Raw genomic sequence first — 24452 nt, forward strand, 5'->3', positions numbered from 1 at the left:
TTCCTTGCCCCACGGGTCTTCACAAGGTGCATGAGGGCGGCACTCGCCCCGATGCAAGCCAGGGGTATACTTATCCTCCCATACCTGGACGATTGGCTAATTTGTGCTCTGACCAGGGAACAGGCAGAACGGGACACTGCGTCCCTTCTGCATCACATGACGAGGTTGGGCCTTACCGTCAACCATGCCAAGAGTTGTCTCATACCCAGCCAACGGGTAGTGTTCATTGGTTTAACTCTGGACTCCCGCCATATGCTGGCCTTCCCAACACCAAGACGAGTAAACGCCATACTCCAGCTCCTCCTCCGGTTCCGGAAGAACAGGAGGTTGAGGTACAGCCTGTTTCTCAGGCTGTTAGGTATGTTGACGTCAGTAACATCAGTAGTGCCACTGGGCCTCCTGTACTTACGGCCATTCCAAATTTGGATCAATGGTCTCCAATTAGATCCAAAGTCCCACAGATCCAAGAGAGTCAGGGTGTCCTGCCGATGCCTCCTTGCTTTGCAGCCATGGAGAGCCGGGGCATATCTGGCCAGGGGCATCTCATTGGGTTCGATTCCCTCACGTCGCGAGGTGGTGGTGACCGATGCTTCGCCCTGCGGCTGGGGGGCAGTATGGCAGCACAGAGCGATAAGGGGGCTCTGGACAGCACAGGAAGCGGCGGAGCACATAAATGTGCTCGAGCTCCGTGCTATATATTTGGCACTTCGCAAATTCCTACCACAGTTGAGAGGCAGGCATGTTATTGTACGGTCCGACAACAAGTCAGCTGTCTACCATGTGAACCGGCAAGGGGGCACCAGATCAACCCGGTTGCTACAGGTGGCACGGAGACTTCTGGTATGGGCTTTCCCTTGTTTTTCCAGCCTCAGGGCCATGTATCTGCCAGGGCCACAGAATGTGGTGGCAGACTTTCTCTCCCGCCAGAAACCCCCTGCGGGCGAGTGGAGGCTCCACCCAGAGGTGGTAGAGGAGATATGGCGCAAATATGGCGCAGCAGAGGTGGACCTGTTTGCCTCAGAAGCCTCAACGCACTGCCCTCTTTGGTTCTCCCTGACGGAGACAGCAAGCCCGTTGGGACAGGAGGCCCTGGCACACCCATGGCCAGATTGCCTCCTCTATGCCTTCCCACCATTCCCACTGATGGCAGTAACGCTACACAGAATACAGCACGGCAACAACAGACTCCTGTTGGTCGCCCCAAACTGGCCGGGGAGACCCTGGTTTCCGGGGATGCACAGGCTTCTGGACGGAGTTCCATGGTGCCTGCCCAAGAGGCAAGACTTGCTCTCACAACTGGGGGGCCGCATCTGGCATCCGAACCCGGATCGCCTACAGCTTTGGGTATGGCCCCTGAGGAGCCGGACCCACTCCTAAGGGTATGTGACCGGGCGGTAATTCAAACCATTTCTGACTCAAGAGCACCCTCCACCAGGGCACTGTATGCCAACAGGTGGAAAATATTCTCAGAGTGGTGTAAAGTGCATGAGGAGGTACCTCAGAGTGCCTCTGTGCCAATAATACTGAGTTTTTTGCAGTCTTTGCTGGAGAAGAAACTCTCTCCTTCTACCTTGAAGGTTTATGTAGCTGCTATTTCAGCCGGGCATGTCAGAGTGGATAACCAGACCGTGGGGTCTCACACTCTGGTGACCCGATTTCTTAAAGGAGCCCAGCGGCGGAACCCCCCGCAGGCTGTCAAGGTTCCCTCGTGGGAACTGCATCTGGTGCTAGAAGCCCTTTGTCTCCCCCCCTTCGAGCCTCTGGAGCAGTCGGGGCTGGAGTGGTCTTCAGTAAAGGTTGCTTTCCTTTTGGCGATGGCATCAGCAAAACGTGTGAGTGAACTTCACGCCTTGTCAGTGAGTGAAACGTGTATTCGCTGGAACTCAGATGGCACAGGGGTAGCACTTTGGCCTAACCCATCATTTTTCCCGAAGAGGTTGGCTCCGACCCACTCTAATCAGGTCATTGAGCTGGCAGCTTATGACCCTTCATGCCTACAGGGGGAAGATGCTAAGTCAGCGGAACTGCTCTGCCCAGTGAGGGCCTTAAGGCGTTATATACAGGTGACTGCGAGCTTTCGCCGCTCTGATAGTCTGTTTGTCTGCTATGGGGGCCATAGGAAAGGGCACACCCTGTCCAAGCAGAGGCTTTCCAGGTGGATTGTTCAGGCCATTGAGGAAGCATACAGGTCAAAAGGACTGCCTTTACCTCTTAATATCAGAGGCCACTCCACCAGGAGTGTCTCCACTTCCTGGGCAGCGCTACGGGGGATCCCCCTAAGTGATATCTGCGCTGCGGCCAGCTGGGCTACTCCATGCACCTTTGCCCGTTTTTACAGGGTCAATGTTGCTGCTCCCCATGCAATAGCATCGGTGGTCTTTCAGGAATCCACAGGCCGTTCCCGGTGAGGTGGGTTTTCCTCGTGACTACGTTGGTAGTAGTCATCCAGTGTTAAACACTGCCTCTGGCAGTCAGGAAGAACGAAATAGAACGATAGTTACGTATGTAACTACGGTTCTATGAGTTCTGGATGACTGCCAGAGTTGGCTGTCACTCGGAATCTTGGCGAGAAGATTCTGGAGGGACATATCTGATGATGACGTGGGCTTATATAAACTACGTCATCCCAGGTCACATGTGACTTTGTTGATATTAAATACTCGACCTGCGCGTGCGCGAGATGGATAACATCCAGTGTTAAACACTGCCTCTGGCAGTCATCCAGAACTCATAGAACCGTAGTTACATACGTAACTATCGTTCTTCCCACGTCTGTGGTTGCGCAAAGAGCCCACTGAGAGCCCCATGAGCACCCTTATTAAACCGTTCTCCTTGAAAATGAATCAGAAAAATGGTTACTCAAGTCAGTCCCTTAATTTAAAAAGTCTTCATATTAATAGAGGAAAGAGTGTTAGAGGATGTGAGAGTGCTTTTGTGTTTTTTCTGTCTGTCTTTATGTATATATGAGGGGGTTTCTCTGGCAGAACGCATAATTAAAGTGAAAACCAGGGGTCGTTTTTAATTGAATGGCTGCTTGTCTCATATTACATCATCATACATTGTCACAGGAACACTGGTTTATCTCCCCAGGGGACTGAAGATATGTATTAGTATCTCTTCTACAACATGACATATACTAATTACCCCAGAACCCCCTAGAATGAGTGTGTCATCTATAAATAATTATAAGATTAAAGACATTGAGTAGCCTCATTATGGATCAAAAAGCTTGATGTTGCATGTGTTGAATTGAGGCTCCAATAGACTATTTGTTAATCATTTGTTCTATGACAAATGCTCTTCCCCTGATCCCACAATTGATGTCTTGAAACAGCAACAAGACTACAACCATGCTAGCAGCTCTGTATGGCTGTATGTTCATGGTTAAATATAGAATTTATTCTCATTCTCTCCATAGACAGTATTCAGTATACAGGGGGACCAAGTAAACAATAAAATACAAAGACAGTAAAGTGCAATGAATGAAAGTGCCGTCACACATGGATGTGCTTCATGTCCATTAAAAACAAAAGTTCACTTAGACACAACTGTGCTTTGAGCTAAATGCTAAAAAAAACCCCACTATTGTTCAGATTTATTTTTTCCGTAATAATTTATTGGGAGTAACATCAGGTGTACAGAAACATACGAATAGAGCACAAATGTAAATGATTGTTCCTCCATATTTTGATATGTTTCCCCCTCCCAACCCTTGTCCATTGCCGGTGCAAAAAGGATGAAGAACAAAAAACAAAGTTAAATTAAATTTAAACAAAGAAAATATGATGAAAAAAGAAATAAAATAATATAAATAATTAAAAAAAAGTACACATTGACAGTAATGATAATTATAGGAAGAATCCCAGACTGCAGATAAAATAGGCTGATAAAATGTACCATGTACAAATGGACAATTTAACTGTTTAATATGTTTTTCTGATATCAAAGAATATATACGTTTTTTTTCTTGTAAATTCAGAGTTTTTTCTTGAAATATTAGCCCCTTCCCCCGGCTCCGTAATGTATTTATTTTTATTTTTTCCACCCACATACGCCGTTGTATAAAATGACTGAAAATGTACCCTGTAAAATGTTTAACATACATGGTAGACATCATATTTTAGAATAAACCACTCTGTGTGACGGCCTTAGGAGCCAGAAGGTCCTCATTAAATCGTCTCCAGTGCAGCTGGACGTCAGAGACGTTCCCACATGCTTCTTCTCTTATCTCCCAGGTGAACGGGGAGGAGACGGGGGAGACCCTGTCAGCCTACTGCTCCTCCCCAGAGACGGTGTTCGGAGCGGCTTACCTGGCCGTCCTGCCCTCCCACAGACTGCTGCACGGCAGCAGCTCAGTCCGCTCGGTCCTGGAGAGAGCCTTTCAGCCAGGCAGAGGTGAGCAGCTCCACACTGATCCCAGTCTGTGTTTAGATTTTTTCTTATCAGCAACTAAATTCATTACTTTTTTCAGGGGTAAGATGGCTTACCCCTCTATACCTGCATGCTGTCAGCACTTGAAAAAAGGTTGTGATCCTTAAATGTGTTCTTTATTGAGTGCCTGATTAACAAAAGTGGTGCTATAGTGAACAAAAATCCATTCTCACATGAAGAGGGAACTACATGTTTTTTGGCGTTTCATTAATGCTGTCTACATATATTCCATATGGATGCATGTTTGGGACTTTGCTCATGTAAATATGTTTATTTAACCATAATGCTGTCCAGGTATGGATGTAGTCGCCGCAGTGGACTGAGTATATGTTAATTGAGATTCCCTTGAGGTTTTCTCTGCCTCAGTGGTGAATGGTTGTAATGAGCTACCAGGGGACGCAACGCCGCCTCTCTCACACCTCCTCCTGCACTCCGCTCTCTCAGACTCCCTCACAGAGGTCACCGCTCACAACCTGTTCACCGGCCACGAGGTTCCCGTGATCATCTCACACAAGGAGGCGTTTGACGGCTATCTGGATACTGTTATAGGTGAGTTATTGGTGTGTATGTGTGTGTATGTGTGTGGCTGGGTTGTAGCAGGTAAGTAAGAAAGTGATTAGTATTCATCTCTGAGCGGATATTAAAGACAGAGGCTGAATACATGAACAAACAAAAACACTTCACGAGGCCCATTGATGAGGTGAATAATCATCCCTTTTTGATTTTCCCTAATTAAATCTGCACCAAACATAAATGAGGAGACGTAAATAAAGATGAGAAGCAGGATACGTTTTTAGTGGATTTGATTGCTGCCTTAACACTATAGCATTTTGTAAATGGACGCTTTTGCTGTATGTCTTTGCAGTATTGTGGAGGCCATAATGATGTGAAACTAGTGGGTGTTTGTCTCTTAGAGAGTGGAGGTGGAACCCAAGGGATTATTAACGATTAGTCCCATCACAGCGTGCTTAGCGTCACATCAGGGAGGTTTTTTCTCTCAAGAGATCGGTTATGTGTGTGCCCATGTTTTTTTTTTACTAAGTTACATGATGCATGGTGTACATGGTGTCATGCTGCACCTTTGTCTGACAGGTATCCCAGACTGTAGTGAGGAGGATTGGTCTGTGGCCAGAGCTCTGAATCTGAGGTGGACCACCGTGCTGAAAAGTGACAAAGACGGGATGCAAACTCTGATCAACTCTGATGAGGTCCGTACTGTTGATGATGAACACAGCATTGATGAAATGAAAATGACTCATGATTATTAGCTCTTGTTTTTGTCAATATTCTTCTTCTTCCTAGGAAATCTGACTTTCCATACATGAAAATAAAACAAACTTTGCACAGAGGTCCAGTTCTATGCTAAACTTCCTCAACTGGCTTTGTGGGCTAATAGTCCTGATGGTGGCGCTACAGCAAATGCCTAAAGTTTAAAACTTCATAACAAATCAGCTGTGCGTGCTACAAATTTGCAACTTTCACCAAATTGTAGGTCCAAGTTTGCAGAAATGTTCAGATGCTTCAACTTGGCAGGAATTCCGAAATCCATCATTCTGTTTTTCTCAAAAACTGTAAAACTAATTAAACATTTCTCCTCCCACATTTTTGGCTCAATTGACACCAAACTTGAATCTTCAGACTGTCCAGCCAGATTTGATTTTCTCTCTATGTTCTCTCTATTTTTGTCTCGAAAACTGAATTTTTGACACTAGTTTGAAATCTGCCTTTACATGCAACTCTATAGTCACTATAGCATAGATACTGACTTTCCCTTGGTGTTTGAGGTTGTGAGTTCGAGACCCGGTTGAGGTGGAGTGACCATGCTAATGCCTTAAATGTTTAATGATAATGGACCCTCCTGTATTCTTCTTCTTCTTCTTCTTCTTCTTCTTCTTCTTCTTCGACTTCTTCAACATTGCCGGCCCCGACTCACAGCTGCACATAGCTATAATTAAACTATGATTTTGCCCCATAAGTCTAGTACATGTTCTCCCTTTTAACCTTTATTGAAAATTGAAAATTGAACGCTCTTTTGTCTTTTTTCTTTCTGTAGTTCTCAGGCTTCTCAAGAGAGCAGGCGTTTGACTCCATTACCCAGAAGGCCAGAGGGCAGAAGATCGGCGGCCACCTTACCAGCTCCAAGCTCAGGGACTGGTTGATATCAAGACAGCGGTACTGGGGCACACCCATCCCCGTGGTGCATTGTGGGTCTTGTGGTCCAGTTGCCGTCCCCGAGGAAGAGTTGCCAGTCACATTACCAAAGATGCCGTCTCTCAAAGGAAAGGGTGCGTCGCCGCTGGAGGCTGCTCATGACTGGGTCAACTGCGAGTGTCCCAGGTGAGAACACTGAGATGTTTTATTTAAATGTTTTATTTTCAACATAGTAAGGTGACAGATGTATCTGACCACAACGCGTAGGCATATGCATGCTTATGACAACTGGTCACAAGAATACATTCCTTCATTTGATGGGGTCAAAGGCCAAAAAGATTGTGAACCCCTGACTTAAACAAGCGATTCTGACATGAAGAATTTGAAAAGTCTTGTCAAAGTGAATGTGGGAATCCTTTAAATATCTTTTTATACTTAGAACCATTTGCACAGTAAGCAAGCCACCTCCTGCAGCACTGCATCATTAGCAGACCAGTGTGATATTGTAAATAGGATGCAGAAAGGGTGGATGGACATGTTATCTCTTTTTGACACGACACAAGCGATCTGGGAAATGATCCTGTCCATTATGGTGTTTGTGGAGTGAGAATTGAATTATGTGTAAGCCCTCTCCAGCGACAAACCTCTCCTCTTTAACTTCCTGTATTTCCTCGGGGGACCAGCACCGACTAAATGAGCCCGCTGTCAGCGCAGGCTGAGAGGATTGACAGCTTTACAGGAACACAGAGCATCGAGAGCGAGCCTGTGAATTGTGTGATTAATAATTTTCCTCTGATGGGGTTGTGTAATGAGTGGCATCTGTGACAGGAGCAGCATGAGATGATGATGGAGGGTTACGTAAGCCAGCTGTGCCTCGTGAGACACACACAAACACTGCACATGCAAGCACACACATTCACCTCTTGTACACAGGCGTAATTACACACACACACACACACAGCGAGTCATCTCAGTGAATGTGTTTGAAAAGGTTTGAGAATGCCTACTCAGCCTGTCGTCTCCCGAGTCCCTCGCTGACATGGGAATTCCTCTGTGAATGAGACTAATCACCGTCATGGCACCATGTTGATTAAAACAACGGGCCACTCAGTCGCAGATGGCACAAGTCATCAGATTGTGTTCAGTCACTTCCACAAAGCTTCTATAATTCCTCCCCATCAGCAGTGATTGATGGCTATAATCGTCAAGACGGCGTTATCGCCTCTCTTCCCATCTCCCCTCCGTTGTTAAGTGTCTGTGGAAATTTGTTCCCTTCACTCGTCGACCATGTCCAATTAAAGTTTGAGTGGAACACAGTCGAGCAGGGTGATGAGAGATGGGCGGCAGAAGTGCAGTTTTATTTGTCCTTGAAGAAGTCATTTCCTGGGCGCTCATCTCGTCTCCGACCCCACTGCGGCGTTGCAAATTGGCCTGCCAACTGAACCCCTGCCTCGGCTTAGCCCGGCCGGGAAGGTGTGCATGCAAGTGTGTGTTGTTCCACGAATTCACAGGTAAAAAAGAGAGACCACCTAGTTAGCACAGCACACATCCACAGACTCACAGCAGCAGATGGAGGGCTATTTTCCATGGGAGGAGAGCCTTTGTGGAGTGGGCAGCTGCCTCTCTTGCCTCATCTGTTTGAGAGCCTTTTGGCTCTTTCTGGCTCATCCTGCAAACACACACTCACACTTTACACACCCGTGCATACAGGTTGCTTCAGATTTAGTCACCTACTGTTGTTGTTTGGCTCCTTTCATGGCTTAGAGAAGGGCCATCTCCAGAGAGAGTACCTCTGTGTGTTGTCTAGGACTGTGTATTGGCAACGATACGATACGTGTCATGATACAGGGGTAACGATTCAATATATTGCGATACTGTAAGAAAGGCCATATATTGGGATTTTTTTTTTAATCTAATTTTAGGAAAATTGTCATAGTATAAAGAACACACCAGAAACATAGCATTTTAGAATAGGCAAAAATAACACATTTGTACTGCATGCTAAAAACTGCATGGGATTATCTCACAGTCGGTATGTTTTTCCTGCCCAAAATTTGGCGTAATTTAGGATCATTATTTAACCTCCTTTGCGACAAGCTAGTATGACATCGTTGGTACCAATAGATTCCTTAGGTTTTATATGTTGCCAGTATCTTCACTCTAAACTCAGATTTTTAAAAGGTTAATTAAAAATCCATAATGTTTTGGAGAATCAATACAGTATCACAACACTTACTATCACTCATGTGTATTGTTATTTTCTTACACCCATAGTGTTGTCTAATCTGATCCTCAGTAGTCTGACTGTCTGTCAAATGACCACAATCTGGCCTCTGATTGGCCGGTCTGGTGTGAGAGAGGAGGCGGCTTGAGCAGATTATTATTTATTTTTTGTACAAAGTTTCTATTTTTGTATTCTTTTGTGATTGAAGGTATGGCTGGGTTTTTTATCATATGAAATACCACCTGGCTTCCAAATATTAACCTTGCTACACCTTAGCCTTGTTGCTAGGCAACCTACAGCTCATACCTCATCATCACTGCCTTATTATAGACCAGTATGGTAGGTGGTCGAGGGGTGTGTGCCTCTGTTAGTGAGTGTGATATTAAGACATTTGACTGTGAGATGAATGTTTTGTGTGAGACCGAAAGAGAGAGAGAGAGAGAGAGACATCCCATAAGGTCCAGGAAACGATACCTGCTCTGTTGCACATAGTAAAGCTCAGAGCTTTGCTTCTGTTTATCCCTCTGGGACACTGATTTTTAACTCTATTGAGACTCATTATAAAGTAAAAGGCAGACAACGCTTTCGCCGTTCCATTAAGTGCTTTAAATCCGAACAAAAAGAAAAGCTCTCTTTTTCCCGTGTCTTTGCAAATGTCTTCTCCTCCACTGCGAGAGCGACGTTGGCAGACTCGCTTCACGTACCCAAGTGCTGTTTGGCTTGGATAGAAAGGGGCCACGAGGTGGCATTTCCAACACAAACACATGATCATGTGTTGGGCCTGCCAGCTCGTTCCCTGTTAGCACAGCCTGTTTAGTCAGGGCACAGGAACAGAGCGCTGGTGCCAGTCTGGCTTCAGCTGTGCTTCTCTACAGGGACATGACCCCCCACGTCCAGATGGAGCCAGCTTTATACACACACGCACACAAAATCACATAATGTGCCATTTTGCATAGCATACAAACAGAGATAATTCATTTGTTTGCATTTTAATTTGCCTGCCTGATATTGATTGTTGTGCCTCTCTGTCAGATGTAAGGGCCCAGCGAGGAGGGAGACCGACACCATGGACACATTTGTGGACTCCGCCTGGTATTACTTCAGATACACAGACCCTCATAACCCACACAGGTATGAACAGACCCTCATAACCCACACAGGTATGAACAGCCCTCCTCCCGAGACTTGCAAATGTAAGCTCTTTATTTTTTGCATCTGTTTTCTAACACTGTGACAGATTTTTAGCACAAATTGCACAGTCTTATTTACACTCTCCTCGTTCAAATGAACATGAAAAGAAAGAGAAAGCTGTTTCTCCAGCAGTGGGCGGATAAGCATATCTGTTTTTAGATATTTAAAAAAATAAATTTGTCTATGTAATCTCTGTTACGTCAATAGAAACTTGATGTTCTCTCTTTTCTCACACACACACACACACACAGACACACACACACACACACACACACACACACACACACACACACACGTATTGCACTTCCACGTACACACTTTGGTCTATATGCACCATTTGAAAGTTGTTCTCAAACACATAATTATGCTCACTGTAAGATCACCCACTCTCTCCCACTTATTTGTTTCAAACATGCATATACTGCCTGTGTACACTCACACAGTCACACACACACACACACACACACACACACACACACACACACACACACACACTCTTGCCTGGAACTTGCATTCCCTGCCAATAGAGATTATGGAGCTATGGCTGTCACCTGCTGGGATGGCGGCGATACCCTGAGCTCAACAAAAGAGATTAATTTCCCAGTGCCCTGACCTAGCTGTAAAGCTGCTTTAAAAGGAGGGGGACCGCTCTCCCCATCACTTTTCTTAGCGGGACAGATTATGGCACAACAGAAAAAGCAATTACGCTATTTGTGCATTTCAGTTAGCCCGCTGAGCCTTATGTGCACAAGGGGAAACGATGAAAATAGGAGGCAGAAGATGTTGAAAGTAGCAAGCAAGAGGAAGGAAATAGGAGGAGGGTGTTGTGTGAAAGTGTGTGTGTGTGGTTATGTATTATAGTTCCCCGGCCTGATACCAACAAACAGGCTAAATTATTTTCAGCCTTGTGAGTTCATAACTTTTTTCCCCCGGTTCAATTATCCGGTGACGCCATCAGCCAGAGAGGCAGAGAAGAGTGGAGGAGAGTAATGACTGGTGTGAAATGTGACACACAGAGATAGCAGACTGCCCTGAAAAGCATCATTAGGTGGAATCTCTGCCTCTGCTGACCACCACGCCGGGCAGGCTAACCACATGCAGCTCGAAATCTGAAAGAAAACGGCCCAGTCTCAGTTCATCTCCGATGGATTTTTTCTCCACAAATACTTGACTGTTAACTTGAGAAGCTGAGTTCAGAGGAAGTCTTCAGAGCCGAATTTTAAAACGAATAATAACTTGACCACATTTTTTTCTTTTCGCTGTGAAGCCAGTGAGATAGAGGAAGCTTCAGGATGCTTCTGTTCGCTTCATCCCTGGATCCTTGTGTGTCAGATTCAGCCTGCCCCCTAGAGGAAGTGTGTGTGCATGTGTATAAAGCACATAACAACCAATTCTGGACTTTCATTTGCCTGACTTTATCTGATTATGGTGCTGAAATGTTTTATACTTTAGTTATATTGCTTTTCAAAACAAAGCTACAAAGAGTTTTACACTGTAAAATCGTTATTAAACATTTCAGCGCCATAATCAGATAAAGTCAGGCAAATAAAAGTCCAGAAAATGAAACAGAACAAAATGCACCACAATAGATAAAGATAAAAAAGAGAACAAATAATACATAGTAGAATGGTAAAAATAAAACTCCATTAGTAAAAGCTTTATAATCTTAACACCACATAGTGTATATCTAGTAGGGATGCAACTAACGATTATTTTCATTTTTGATTAATCTGTTGATTGTTTTCTCGATTAATAGATTAGTTGTTTGGTCTATAAAATGTCGGAAAATTGTGAAAAATGTCAATCAGTGTTTCCCAAAGCCCAAGATGACGTCCTCAAATGTCTTGTTTTGTCCACAGCTCAAAGATATTCAGTTTACTGTCATAGAGAAGTAAAGAAACCAGAAAATATTCACATTTAAGAAGCTGTAATCAGAGAATTTTGACTTTTGTTTTCTTAAAAAATTACTTATTAATTGATTATCTAAATAGTTAGCGATTCATTTAATAGTTGACAACTAATCGATTAATCATTGCAGCTCTAATATCTAGGTTATCAAAGCTCTTACGTAATCTGTTCTAAACATGTAGTGTCTGTTTCCTGGAAAGAAAAAGGTTCTCTTTGAAACAGGAAGTCGTGCATTTGATATTTAGTCGGAGCAGTTGGCACGAGCAACGGAAGCAAGCACGGATCAATTAGAAAAGAGACAACAACGTCTACATAAACTTCATCAACTGAAAATCGAAGGAAGGAAGGAAGATGTCAAAGTGTTTGACACAGTGTTTTACATTTGATGTCTGGGAAGTAAAGTGCAAAATTAATAAGACTACAGAAATGGCCACTTAAACTAAGCATTATTTTCGTCTCCCACATTAAGACTTATTGTTAACATATCTCTTAATACCATAAATTCAGAGACAGCTTCTTCCTCTCCAGGCCTTTTGAGCGTCACCTGGCGGATCACTGGCTGCCCGTGGACGTGTACATCGGAGGGAAGGAGCACGCCGTCATGCACTTGTACTACGCTCGCTTCCTCTGTCACTTCTGCAAGGATCAGGGTCTTGTCGCTCACAGGTACAGTACACACAGTGCTCTATCTGCTTTTGCTGTGCACGTACGTGTGTGCATGTTAATTAACCCTCTTTGTGTCATTCAGGGAGCCTTTTCGGAAGCTGCTCGTCCAGGGTCTGATCAAGGGCCAGACTTTCAAACTGGCGGACAGCGGCCAGTACGTAAAGAGAGAAGAAATAGACTTCACAGGTACACACTACCTGAATGTGCAGGGTGTTTGTCAGTGTGGCACATCTGTAACAGTCGGGAGAGCAGAGGGCTTCCTTTCTTCCTTTGTTTTTTTATCGTAGTATGTAGTGACATCAATACCCCACCTCATCCCTTTTGTGCTGCAATCCCTCTCTGTTATGTGCTTTATGTATTTTCCTCATTAAATGACAAGTTAACCTACTCTTGACAAAATTCAAATTAATTTGAAGAAATCCTTCGAAGAGACATAAGGGGTCTTTTACAATTGGCCTCACGCCCAAGGATCTTCAGCTTCTCTCTATTGCTTGGTAACGGGATAATTAGGAGATGCTGATGGCTTTCAGACACTTGATCCTGACGTTATAGACTCAGATTGATTAGGTCTTACATATTGCTTTTACTTTCTTATGTCTTTTACTAATTATGATGAAACAGGAGCCAGTAGGAAACAATACAAGTAAAAAATTAAAACACACACAGTGAGATTAAAATGTGGTTTTCAAGTTCTTATCATTGAAAAACGCTTAGAGAGAGTCGTCATTTTGTCGAGCAATATCTGACCCCTAACCTGCCTCTTCTAGATAAGGAGCCGGTGGTGCATGGCAGCGGTGGTCGTGTTGAGGTTACGTGGGAGAAGATGAGCAAGTCTAAACACAACGGTCTGGACCCCCAGGAGGTGGTGCAGCAGTACGGCGTGGACACCGTTCGACTCTACACCCTTTATGCCGCACCACCCGAACAGGACATCCTCTGGAATGTGAAGAGTGAGCCGTGATGCCGCTGCAAAATTACACCTTATTTATTTATTATGTATTTAAAAAAGGATCCCCATTAGCTGATGCCAATTGCACCAGCTAGTCTTCCTGGGGTCCAAAATCCAGTACATCTTATTTATCATATACATACTTTATACAACATCACGTTTGTGTTACGCTATGTTCAACTCATATTCACTTTTAACTGCCTTACATTAAAAAAGCGGTCATTAAAATGTTCCCAACATTCATTTACATCATCTATAATTATTTTGCCTCAAGGTCCATTATCAGGGGAAAAGAACAAACCATTATACATGACCAGCACTGGATTATCGATCAGCTGCTTAAGTAATGCATTCTTAAATGGTATTAGAATGAGGATTTGCTACAGGATTGACGTATGTAAAGATGGCACGATAAATGATAAATGACTGTCTTTTCTAAGGCATTAGATTTTGGGTGAGGTAACAAGATTTGGCCATCACCTGCTGTTCTAGTGAAATGACTGTGAAAGTGCCTGCATTTAGTAATTTGACTATATAATATAAGTTATTATTTAGCATTATAAATTCAGAATGATGCCAGAGCATGTTAGTTTTGTGAGATTTAGCTTAATCTATGTGCCATGAATTGTTTCCTCAAAGAAACCACTTTTAGTTGTTTTCAAGTGAAGTAAATTCTGGACTAATTTCCAAAAGATGTTTCTCCCACATATTGTAATATCTTTTTCGTCTGTGTCTTCTGTGTGCGTTTCACCTCGTCAGCGGACGCCCTCCCCGGGGTTCTGCGATGGCAGTCTCGGCTCTGGCAGCTGGTGACCAAGCTGAGAGGGGCTCGGCAACTCGGAGACGTCCCCAGCCCCTCCCTGCTGAAAAAGAAAGAGCTGGCAGAGACCAAGAAGATCTGGGAGAACAAGAACTACGCTATTCAAGAGGTACAGCCTCAGACCGGCTGTGGTCTCGAATAAAAGCCTGAAAATGTCTCATGGTGACATTATTGAACAGTTAAATATTGCTACAGCCATTACCAGTAGGGGTCAGTGATGGGCCCATGTTTAAAATCCCAATGTTTCACAGCAAGTTTGTGTCCATCTTCCTTCAATGAGATAGGTGAATCATCCCATTGCAGCTGTCACCGTGGTCTATTTTGAATTTAATTTCTCTGCTAGTACCAATTATCTGTGTTTTTTTTTTTATTAAATCACTGTTTGAAGACATGGTAAGATGTCTTTTCTCAGTTACAAGGTATGATAGCATGGTCCAAGGTAATATGTGAGTCAGTACATCATCCAGAGCACCAGCCTTTCCATCCAATGCTGAACCTCCATCGCAACCTGAAACCCCCGGAGTAAAGGGTAAAAGAAGGAGGGGATGAGAATTGATTTTAAATCCACTCCGTCTCCTTTCACACCTTATAAATAGCCTCCTTTGGCTGCCAGGTTTGATTCTCTCTCTCCACCCCTCAGGCTCTGCTGCTTTTAAAGGACCTCAGGCTGTTTGCCATAAGCCCCCCCAAAGCCGAGGCTGTCCTTTGATCCGTCCCTCAGAAAAGCCACGGTGATCGACCTCCTCCCTAAGGCCCTTCCCAAATGGGTTCTTCCCAGAAGGCTGAGCAGGGCAATGTTGACATGCTGTGTGCCTTCAGCCGGTTCACATGGTGATGACGAGGAGGAGGCTCATTGTTTTGGGCCAGTCATTGTTATCTAATAATCCATTCGAGGAAGACGCAAAAAATATTCTATGACACAGTCGATTCATCTGGAAGCGTACGCATGTCCGGTAACCAATTTCTTACTAACTGACTTTGTCTCCTGTTGTTTTCTGCTGGTATTTTCAGTTGACCTCTCACTTCACAGAGGACTTCCTCTTCAACGCAGCCATTTCTCGGCTGATGGGACTTACCAACACACTGAGTGTGAGTGAAATAAAGTTGTCACATTCATCGTCTGTTACTAAACACTTTGGAAATTTTACCACTGTGTTTTTTTTGTAAATATGTTTTTATTGACTTTCAAAGATTTTATCCCACAAAAATAATAGATACAAAACATGTATAAATCAAACAAAATAGATTATCATCCATCAGATCTGTTTACAGAGTTAAGTCCAAATTCCACTGTGTGTTTTTACCTCAGAGTGCGACGGTCAGCGTGGTGCAGCACAGTGTGGAGTTTGAGGAAGCTCTGGCTGCGCTGGTTATGATGACGGCACCCATGGCCCCTCACCTGGCTTCTGAACTTTGGGCAGGTTGGTGACACGCAAATTATTCACAAATAACAAATAATGCGCTCAATCACTCAAACTGTTCATCCATCATATGACAAACCTGGAGATGCCACATCTTGCACTAGAAGTACATTGTTAACCGTCTGAGACCCACAATAGACCCGTTTTTGTCTTTTTTTGGGGGGTACAGGGCATCTTTAGGGGGAGATAGCAGGTCAACAGTAGATGTCACATAGGAGTGGTGTTCATCATCTGAAAGCTGTGTAAAGTTGTTCTAGTCATAAATCAGAAATAAACATGTGTTCATTAATTAATTAATTAATTAATTAAAAATAAATTGTGAAATTATATAACGGTTTAGAACATTATGATAGAAGTATGTCGTGGTCATTCCCATGCTCTATTATGTCTCATAAATTGTTGCAGCAATTTTTGGGTTGATACCATTTGTTACACAGACTTGGTGCTAAATTTACCCATTTTTTACCACTCGAGAATTGCAAAAAATGATCAATAATCACCTGTCCATCGAGCGAAACTGAAAGCAGTGCTGTTTCCATCTGGCCAACAAACAAACAATGGAAGACGTAGCGTCACTTTTCATGACCCGTGTGAAACCGTGCCCCCCGCTCTGGCCTGGAGGACATCCCCTTATTGTCGATGACACACGTACACTCTGCACACAGCTGAGAGAAACAGACGTTCCGGGAAAAACATATTGTCCAGCTGATAGCCGCAGTCAGGAAAACCTGACGGATGACCTCTGGGAGGAAGAGGCGTGTGTGTTTTTAACTAGTGGCTTCGTGCATTTTATTTACGCTCACATATTGAGTTTTATAAACAGGAAACGCAAGTGAGAAACATGTGAGCGCTGCTGCACTCAGTCATGTTGTATTTTGTCACTCTTGCTTGTTGGGTGTAATTCACACACACAGTTCAGGGTGGGGGAAGTTCACATCCTTCCCTTGTGCCTCCAGGGGGATGTACACTTGCTGGTTTAAATGAGAGTTAGGGCAGGGTGGTGTTTTGACGCCTCATCAAGATACTTTTTCTCCACATAACGGAAAACAAATTTGGTAAAAAGCAACATAAAAGTCATCCCCAGCTCTTTCTCTGGCTCGCTTCAATAAAAGACAACACGTTTACTTTGTTCTGGTCTATTTTCACTTAGTTTTTTTCTCCCCACCTCTTGGCTGAGTTGGTGTTTCAGAGAACCTCTGCACAAGAAACCATCTCTGCAGTGTGAAAGCAGGTATTTTAATTTTTTTTGTTTTATGTCTACCAGGTCTTCGCCAGGTGAAAAACCCTCTTAGCACCCTCCTCGGGCGGGGAGGTGATGTCCTCCAACAGTCCTGGCCAACTGTGGACCCCGAGTACCTGGAGGCCCCTGATGTAGTGGAGCTGTCTGTACTGGTAGGATCACACACACACATGATCTCTTTTTTTCTTTCATTGTGTGGAGTTTCACAAAAGCTCTTTCAACCAGACCAAAGAAACATGGTTGTCAAGCTAAAAACAAAGCTCTTTTTTTTTTTTTTTTTTTACATAAAGTTTTTTCATTCAGCTCATTATTTATACATAACTGTATTAATCAGTATATGCACACACACACGTTTGCTCTTGCATCCACTACCATTTTCACTCAAACTCTCCGCTCTTAAATCTAAAGTCTCCGGTGCATGATTACATTCATAGTCTGTCATTTCCAAGAGAGCCTATGATTACCCCGTGTGTGTGTGTGCGTGCGTATGTTAGTGTGTGTGTGTGTCCGCACGTGTGTTAGTGTGTGTGTGTCCGCACGTGTGTGTGCTTTAAGCTAAATACACAAGTGGGTCAATAATTAAAAGCCAGTAACAGAGCCCTCGTGTTATTCCTGACTCACTGTTACTCTCTCACCCTCATCTCTTGTGCCACACGTGTGTGTGTGTGCGCGCGCTTTCAAAGGCAGACAGACAGACAGACAGACAGACATTTACTCACTGACTTACTGACTTACTAACTTACTTACTTATTTATTAACCTACCTACTTATTTACTTACGTACTTACGGACTTACTTATTTACATACTTACTGACTTACTTATTTACTCATGACTTATTTATTTACTTACGTACTTACTGACTTACTGACTCACAGACTTACCTATTTACTTACTGACTAACTTATTTACTTATTTACCTACTTATTTACTTACGTACTTACTTACTGACTTACTTATTTACTTACGTACTTACTTACTTACTGACTTACTTATTTACTTACTTACCTACTTATTTACTTACGTACTTACTTACTGACTTACTTATTTACTTACGTACTTACTTACTTACTGACTTACTTATTTACTTACTTACCTACTTATTTACATACATCCTTACGGACTTACTTATTTACTTACTTACTGACTTCCTGACTTACTTACTGACTTACTGACTCACTGACTTACTTATTGACTTACTGACTTACATATTTACTTACTTACCTATTAATTTACTTATGTACTTACTGACTTACTTATTTACTTATTGACTTACTTACTTACTTACTTACTCACTTGCTTTATTGATCAATCGATAAATATGCATACCAACTACTTTACACTAGATAGAAAAAAATACAATGAAAAAGAGTTAAAGATATGTCTCTGCTGTGCAAATTGATAGTAAAATATGTGTTGTGCAAACTGAAGTAGAGTGTGCCTTGTGCATTGCCACTCAGGTGATAAAGAAGATAAAGACTATCAGAGAGAATATCCAGCTGTGATGGGAAGGTTCAGAAAATCCACTTGGATCAGATCCAATTATCACACATGCTAACACTGGTACATGATTGAACACACGCACACACGCACACACACACACACACACACACATACACACACACACACACACACATACACACGTGTCAGTCGTCACAGTATCCTGATTATCGACTCAGTTAATAGATAAAAGCTGAAACTGCTTTAATCTGACCGTTTTCTCTCTAGAGGATCGTATTTCCAGAAAGAACCCGCTAATCCACTCACACACACACACACACACACACACACACACACACACACACACACACACACACACACACACGTGATATGTGATGATAGTAAACACTGTCAGCTGACTGTCTTTTACCGGTTGGATTCTCCCTCTGTACTCTGACAGAGACAAGAAAGCACAAGACAGAAATGAAAGAAACCTGGTGTGTGTGTGTGTGTGTGTGTGTGTGTGTGTGTGTGTGTGTGTGTGTGTGTGTGTGTGTGTGTGTGTGTGTGTGTATTCTCTCCATAATCATATTTGCTCTGTCTGGGAGTGAAAATAAGGCTCTTTACACATTTTCATTTTTGCATTCTTGTTCCCTTCTTGTTCATCTCTCATACACAAGTCATAAATCCTACGCGCCCTGTCTCCCCTTACAAACACACACAGTACATATATTTGAGCTCCCAGTGCTCGATGATGATGGTTTTACTTCAGACTGAGCTCTCTGTTGTGGGCTTCCTCGCTCCCTCTGTCCTCTAATCACGTATGCTTGGGTTCGTCCCAGAAGGGAGGCCAAGCCTGAGTGGGCACGCACGCACGCACGCACGCACGCACACACACACGCACACACACCATTAATTTTCAACCACTTCCAGAGACATGATCACATTCGCTGTGTGTGCACACACACACACACACATGCACTTGCTTCCAAACATTACAAGACTTGAGTGCCCTTCCCATACCTACCACTAACTATGTGTTGTAAGGGTTCACTGTATATGTGGAAGGAGAGGCGGAGTCTGTTATTTGGGGCCTTTTATGCCAGGAAGGGCGAGTTTGGGTACAGTGTGACGGGGCAGAACTGCTTTCACATGGAGACTTGTTTAAGGGGGAATGTTTGACATAACAGATTAGTAACTTATCCCATCTATTTATCTCTTTTTCTACGCTCAGATAAACAACAAGGCCTGCGGGACGGTGACCGTGCCTCTGCAGGTGTCCAAAGATCCGGAGAGGGTGCGGCAACTCATCGTGGAGAGCCCGTTCGGACAGAAGCTTCTTGGCGAGCGCCGCGTCAAGAGAGCCATCCTCTCCCCCAGGACCGCCCTCATCAACTTCCTTGTTGATGAGTGACGAGTCGTTCGCCGTTACTTAGATCATTGTGAATGCCTGTCTCAATCAGTGAGGAGAAAGAGACAAAAAGAGGTGGACTTTTTTTATAAGACAAAGTGAAAGTCATAACTGTAAATATGTTTAAAGGTATTTTATTTATACTTTCACATTTTTATTAAAAGACTCGAGAAGCGGTGGCGGTTTCCTGTCTCTTTAAAAACAATCCCCCACGGGAGATTTAGCACCTGTCTCTTTCAGATCATCCTCCCGTTTAGTCAGAGCCTCTTGACAATCACACATGAGCCCAAACACCACTTCAGATCCACCCCCGTTCTCCCGTAACACCACTTTCAGCATCGCACCCAGGACCACCACTTCACACCTCTCCGTCTGCCATATGGCTGTCTGCTTGCCAGATTAGTTCTGCCTTATCAGTGTTTGTCTCTACCTCTGCTGCTGCTGCTTTTAGCCGCAGATTTCCTCTGAACGCCATACAGGGATACACAGTGTTTGGTTTCTGGAAGTGGCACTGTGCTCTGTGAACCATCAAAAGGTCTATTGGGGGTCACTGAAGAGCCTAATGTGGTTGGGGGAATTTTCAGCTTCCCACTGCTGCGCTGTGCCTATTCATCAGCTTGGTGTCTCTGTCTCAGCGTTGGGTCAACATGACTCAGCCATCAGCACTGAAATATATCCATGTGTGTACACCCACTGGCCTATCTTTGAAGGCTTGGTGAGTAAGCACTTATTTGATACGTACAAGCCCTTGCAGTGTCGCCTGTAAACCAAGATTTTCAGTAGTGGCTTAACAAAAGTCTCATATTTTGTCTGGTATCAGTGTGTGAATGAACAAGAGGGAATGTGATCTCTTTGAAAAGTGAGGTCGGTTTTGCAAGGTCAGCTTCCGTTTGAGGAAGTGCTTTTTATTTTTATAGTATAAGATGGTCGGCTTGTGACTGATAAAATCATGCTGTATCATATTATGTAAGGTAATAGAGGGTTTTATTAAAACATGATGAATAAAACAAGGTGCAGACAGAGGGAAAAACAGTACATTCCTCACTGATCCCCCCCCCAACCCTTTTTCCATATTTCTATGCTCTATCTCTGACCATCAGGTGACAGGAAAAGGCTCACAGGAGACATGGAATAACAGGAAGAGAAACCAGGAATAAGAGGAGCCAACGCTGTGTTAGTTATTCTCTGTATTGTCTCAGATTCTGAGAATTTGATCTCAACCAGATGTTGCCATGGCACAAAATAGAAAGTGGGTGTGTATATGAGACAAAGATAGAGGGTGCGTTTTGTCTTCTGTCAACTTGAAATAATTCGATTAAAGCTGCAGTAGGCAGTATGTTTTTGGCATCATTGGGCAAAAAATCCATAATAACCTTTCAGCATATTGTAATTCAAGTGTTCTGAGAGGAGAAAACTAGACTTCTTCACCTCCTCATGGCTCTGTTTTCAGGCTTTAAAAAATCTAAATCCTGTGATGGGAGACTTTGGCCAATCACAGGTCATTTCAGAGAGAGAGCGTTCCTATTGGCTGTGCTCAGGCTGGTGGGCGGTGCTTGGTATTTCTTCAACTGAAGTCAACATGGTTGCTGGGTTACAAACTTTCTCACACCAGAAGATGTTTCTGAAAACGTTTTATGTGAGAAATAGGCATTACAGTAACAGGATATTGATTCATATTTGATCAGCGCTGCCTAGTTTGATCGGAGTTCGTGAGGGATTGACAACTGCTCAGAGACGGCAGACTCCAGATTGGATCTGATTGGTTGTTTTCCTCCGGTCTGAGAAATCTTGCAGATGCCATAAGGAGCACCGGAGGACACAGAGGCACATGATTTTTTTTCAGATTATCAATCTCATGCGCTACTGTCAGGATATAGTGACCGCTTTATAAAAATCACTTTTTTTAAATCATATTGGCTCCATTTCTACCCACTGCTGCTTTAAAGGGAGGTAGTTTTTATCCCCTGATCTCTTCCTCTTTTTGTGTGTTTGCAGATTTTTCACACCTTCTTTCCACTCTCCTTGCTAGTAACACCAGCTAATAAACAGATCTGAACCTGAACAATAAGCTGAAGTTGCTGTGTCATTGAAAAGAGCGACATTGTAGTCATTTTAGATGGGTCAGAAATGCCAGGAAACGCTTCCCACACTGGTGTTACCACATATTTGAATAAATAGATAAGTGGGATATTTCTGAACAGTGTTTTTCGGCAAAATGAGGTCTGAGCTGAACTGATGCATTTCCTCTAATAATTAATTTAGCCACTTCAATAACAGCCCCTGGAGTCGTTTAACACTTTTCGTCAGCTCTGCAGTTTCCATGACGACTAGGATTATTGAATAGGCAACAGAATTCAACTATGACTCACTTTCTCTTCAGCCCATAGTCTCTCTTACACATGAGATGTACAGCGTGAGTTCTCTTTGATGAGTTAAAGAAAATCCCTTCCTCTTGACAAACTGCTGGTGGAAAAAGAAAAGGGTGGAGTGTACAGCAGTGCAGTCACCCAGTCACCCTCCGTTGCACAAGTTGAGTCCCTGGACTGGGCTGTGTATTCTCACAGGGGGACGCAGTAATGCCACAGCTCATTATCTTGGAGGCTGACCTCAAGGAGGCTGATTTGGTCATCCGTGGATTTCTTTTGTATGAGCTCATTGAATGCAGATTTTCACAATTTTTTTTTTATTATTGTTTTGGGGATGAAGCTAAGCTCTTGGCATGTATGTGAAGGCACACTTGCCAAAGTTATTCATTTATTTACTGTACATCTCCATAGTGACAGTCTTTTAGTCATTTTTGGCCTTTTCTAAATGAGAAACAGGCATCTATGTGCACACACTGTATGTTCCCTCTGGACAGCTGTGGTTCAGGTGTAGAGCGGGTCGCCCCCAATTTGAAGGTCGGTGGTTTGATCCCCAGCTCCTCCCGTCCAAATTTAGAAGTGTCCTTGAGCAAGATATTTAACCCCAAATTGCTCTCGAAGGCTGTGCCATCAGTGTGTGAATGAGTATTTAGATTATCCTGATGACATTCCTGATGACATATATGTATGTCTTACTGTAGTTAAAGTTGTATGAAAGTATCATATAGGAGTGGGTTATTATTATTTTCCTCATGCACTCTTCTTATCTGCCAGAGCTGTTAAAACCACTGTTATAGCCTACTATCATATACTGTATAATATTATTAGATTATAAGTAATGATGCATAAATGTTGGTGGAGCTAACTATAAGTAGCCTAATGTATTTTTTTTAGTCATTTTGGCCTTTTCTTAATAAGAAATAGGCTACGTCCAATGCTATGCAAAAGAACACCCCTTCCGGGCGGCTGTGGTTTAGGAGTAGAGCGGCTTGCCCACCAATCGGAAGGTCGGTAGTTCAATCCCCAGCTCCTCCAGTCCACATGTCGAAGTGCACTTTAGCAAGATACTGAACCCCAAATTGCTCCTGAAGGCTGTATCATCGGTGTGTGAATGAGCATTTAGATTAGATCCTGATGGGCAGGTTGGCACCTTGCATGGCAGCCTCTGTATGAATGTGTGGGTGAATGCTGACATGTAGTGTAAAGCGCTTCGAGTCGTTGGAAGACTAGAAAGTTGCTATATAAATGCATGATAAAGTTGTATGAAAGTATCATATAGGAGTAGGTTATTATTATTTTCCTCATGCACTCTTCTTATCTGCCAGAGCTGTTAAATCCATTTCCATCCACCCAGAACATCTGTTGTCAAGCACTTAGCACACAGTGGCTGTATCGAACTCACTACTGCATCTGCTTCAAAGTAAAAGCCTTATAAAGTAAATGTCAACAGCTGCTGCCCTATTTGTATTTGACTCAATTTTGCAGTTGCATATGCTTATATGCAAATGTGTGCAGTATAAGAAACAAGCTCCTAATCAGCAGTCTAAGGGTAGAGGGTGTTGTACTGTATGCTGTGCAGATTAAAGCCCTCTGAGATAAAGTGATCTAATAGATACTACTGACTTGACTTGACAGATACCCTATATGAAACTGTGAATTAAAGGCTTTGTATGCCTGAAGAAATATTACTGTAAAAATGTTTTACTGACATCCAAATTTCAGAAAATACTGTGACTGTTTTGCTTGTATTGCCCACCCCTTAGGATCTATTGAATGAATGAATGAATGAATGTGTGGTGTGTTTGAATGCTGGGAAATAAAATTCCTCTCTGTATCTTTCTATTTTTTTCCCTCCTTTTAATGAGGCGCTAATGACACAAATGGGCCAATTAACATAACTGGTGAAACCAAATGATCTCAAGTTTTCCAAAACTCCTGCTGTTGTTACCACAATTAACATTTAACTAACACCAGGAGATACTATGAGAAGTAATTGCAAAAACACACAAGCACTTTAATGTTGAAAATGACACTCAGAAATGTCCATATAGTTTAAAATTCGAAATCAGAAAGTCAATCCATTTATATAAAAGAAACTGTTTTATGATAAGTGCTCAAATGTATCTTGTAGGGCTGTCAAAGTTAACGCTTTAATGACGTTTTAATGCCACTAATTTCTTTAACGCATTAACGCAATCGATCTTTCGGTTGTAGCAGGCTCAGTTTTGAAGCTAGAGTG

At 43.1% G+C, this 24452-nt stretch overlaps 1 protein-coding gene across 1 annotated transcript in view; it reads left to right on the forward strand.

Annotated features, from left to right (window-relative positions):
- Positions 1-20025, forward strand: part of lars2 (leucyl-tRNA synthetase 2, mitochondrial) — a 46937-nt gene extending 26912 nt beyond the window's left edge. Inside the window, exons 9-21 of the mRNA XM_074654151.1 lie at positions 4236-4395; positions 4876-4980; positions 5524-5639; positions 6485-6768; positions 9839-9937; positions 12434-12571; positions 12654-12757; positions 13339-13521; positions 14280-14449; positions 15352-15429; positions 15650-15761; positions 17026-17153; positions 19674-20025. Of these exons, the coding sequence (XP_074510252.1) occupies positions 4236-4395; positions 4876-4980; positions 5524-5639; positions 6485-6768; positions 9839-9937; positions 12434-12571; positions 12654-12757; positions 13339-13521; positions 14280-14449; positions 15352-15429; positions 15650-15761; positions 17026-17153; positions 19674-19853 (1857 nt within the window). The 3' untranslated portion in view covers positions 19854-20025. The remainder of the gene's footprint in view (positions 1-4235; positions 4396-4875; positions 4981-5523; positions 5640-6484; positions 6769-9838; positions 9938-12433; positions 12572-12653; positions 12758-13338; positions 13522-14279; positions 14450-15351; positions 15430-15649; positions 15762-17025; positions 17154-19673) is intronic.
- The last annotated feature ends 4427 nt before the right edge of the window (positions 20026-24452 follow it).

The sequence above is a fragment of the Sebastes fasciatus genome, chromosome 12, assembly GCF_043250625.1.
Source record: "Sebastes fasciatus isolate fSebFas1 chromosome 12, fSebFas1.pri, whole genome shotgun sequence".
Lineage (NCBI taxonomy): Eukaryota > Metazoa > Chordata > Actinopteri > Perciformes > Sebastidae > Sebastes > Sebastes fasciatus.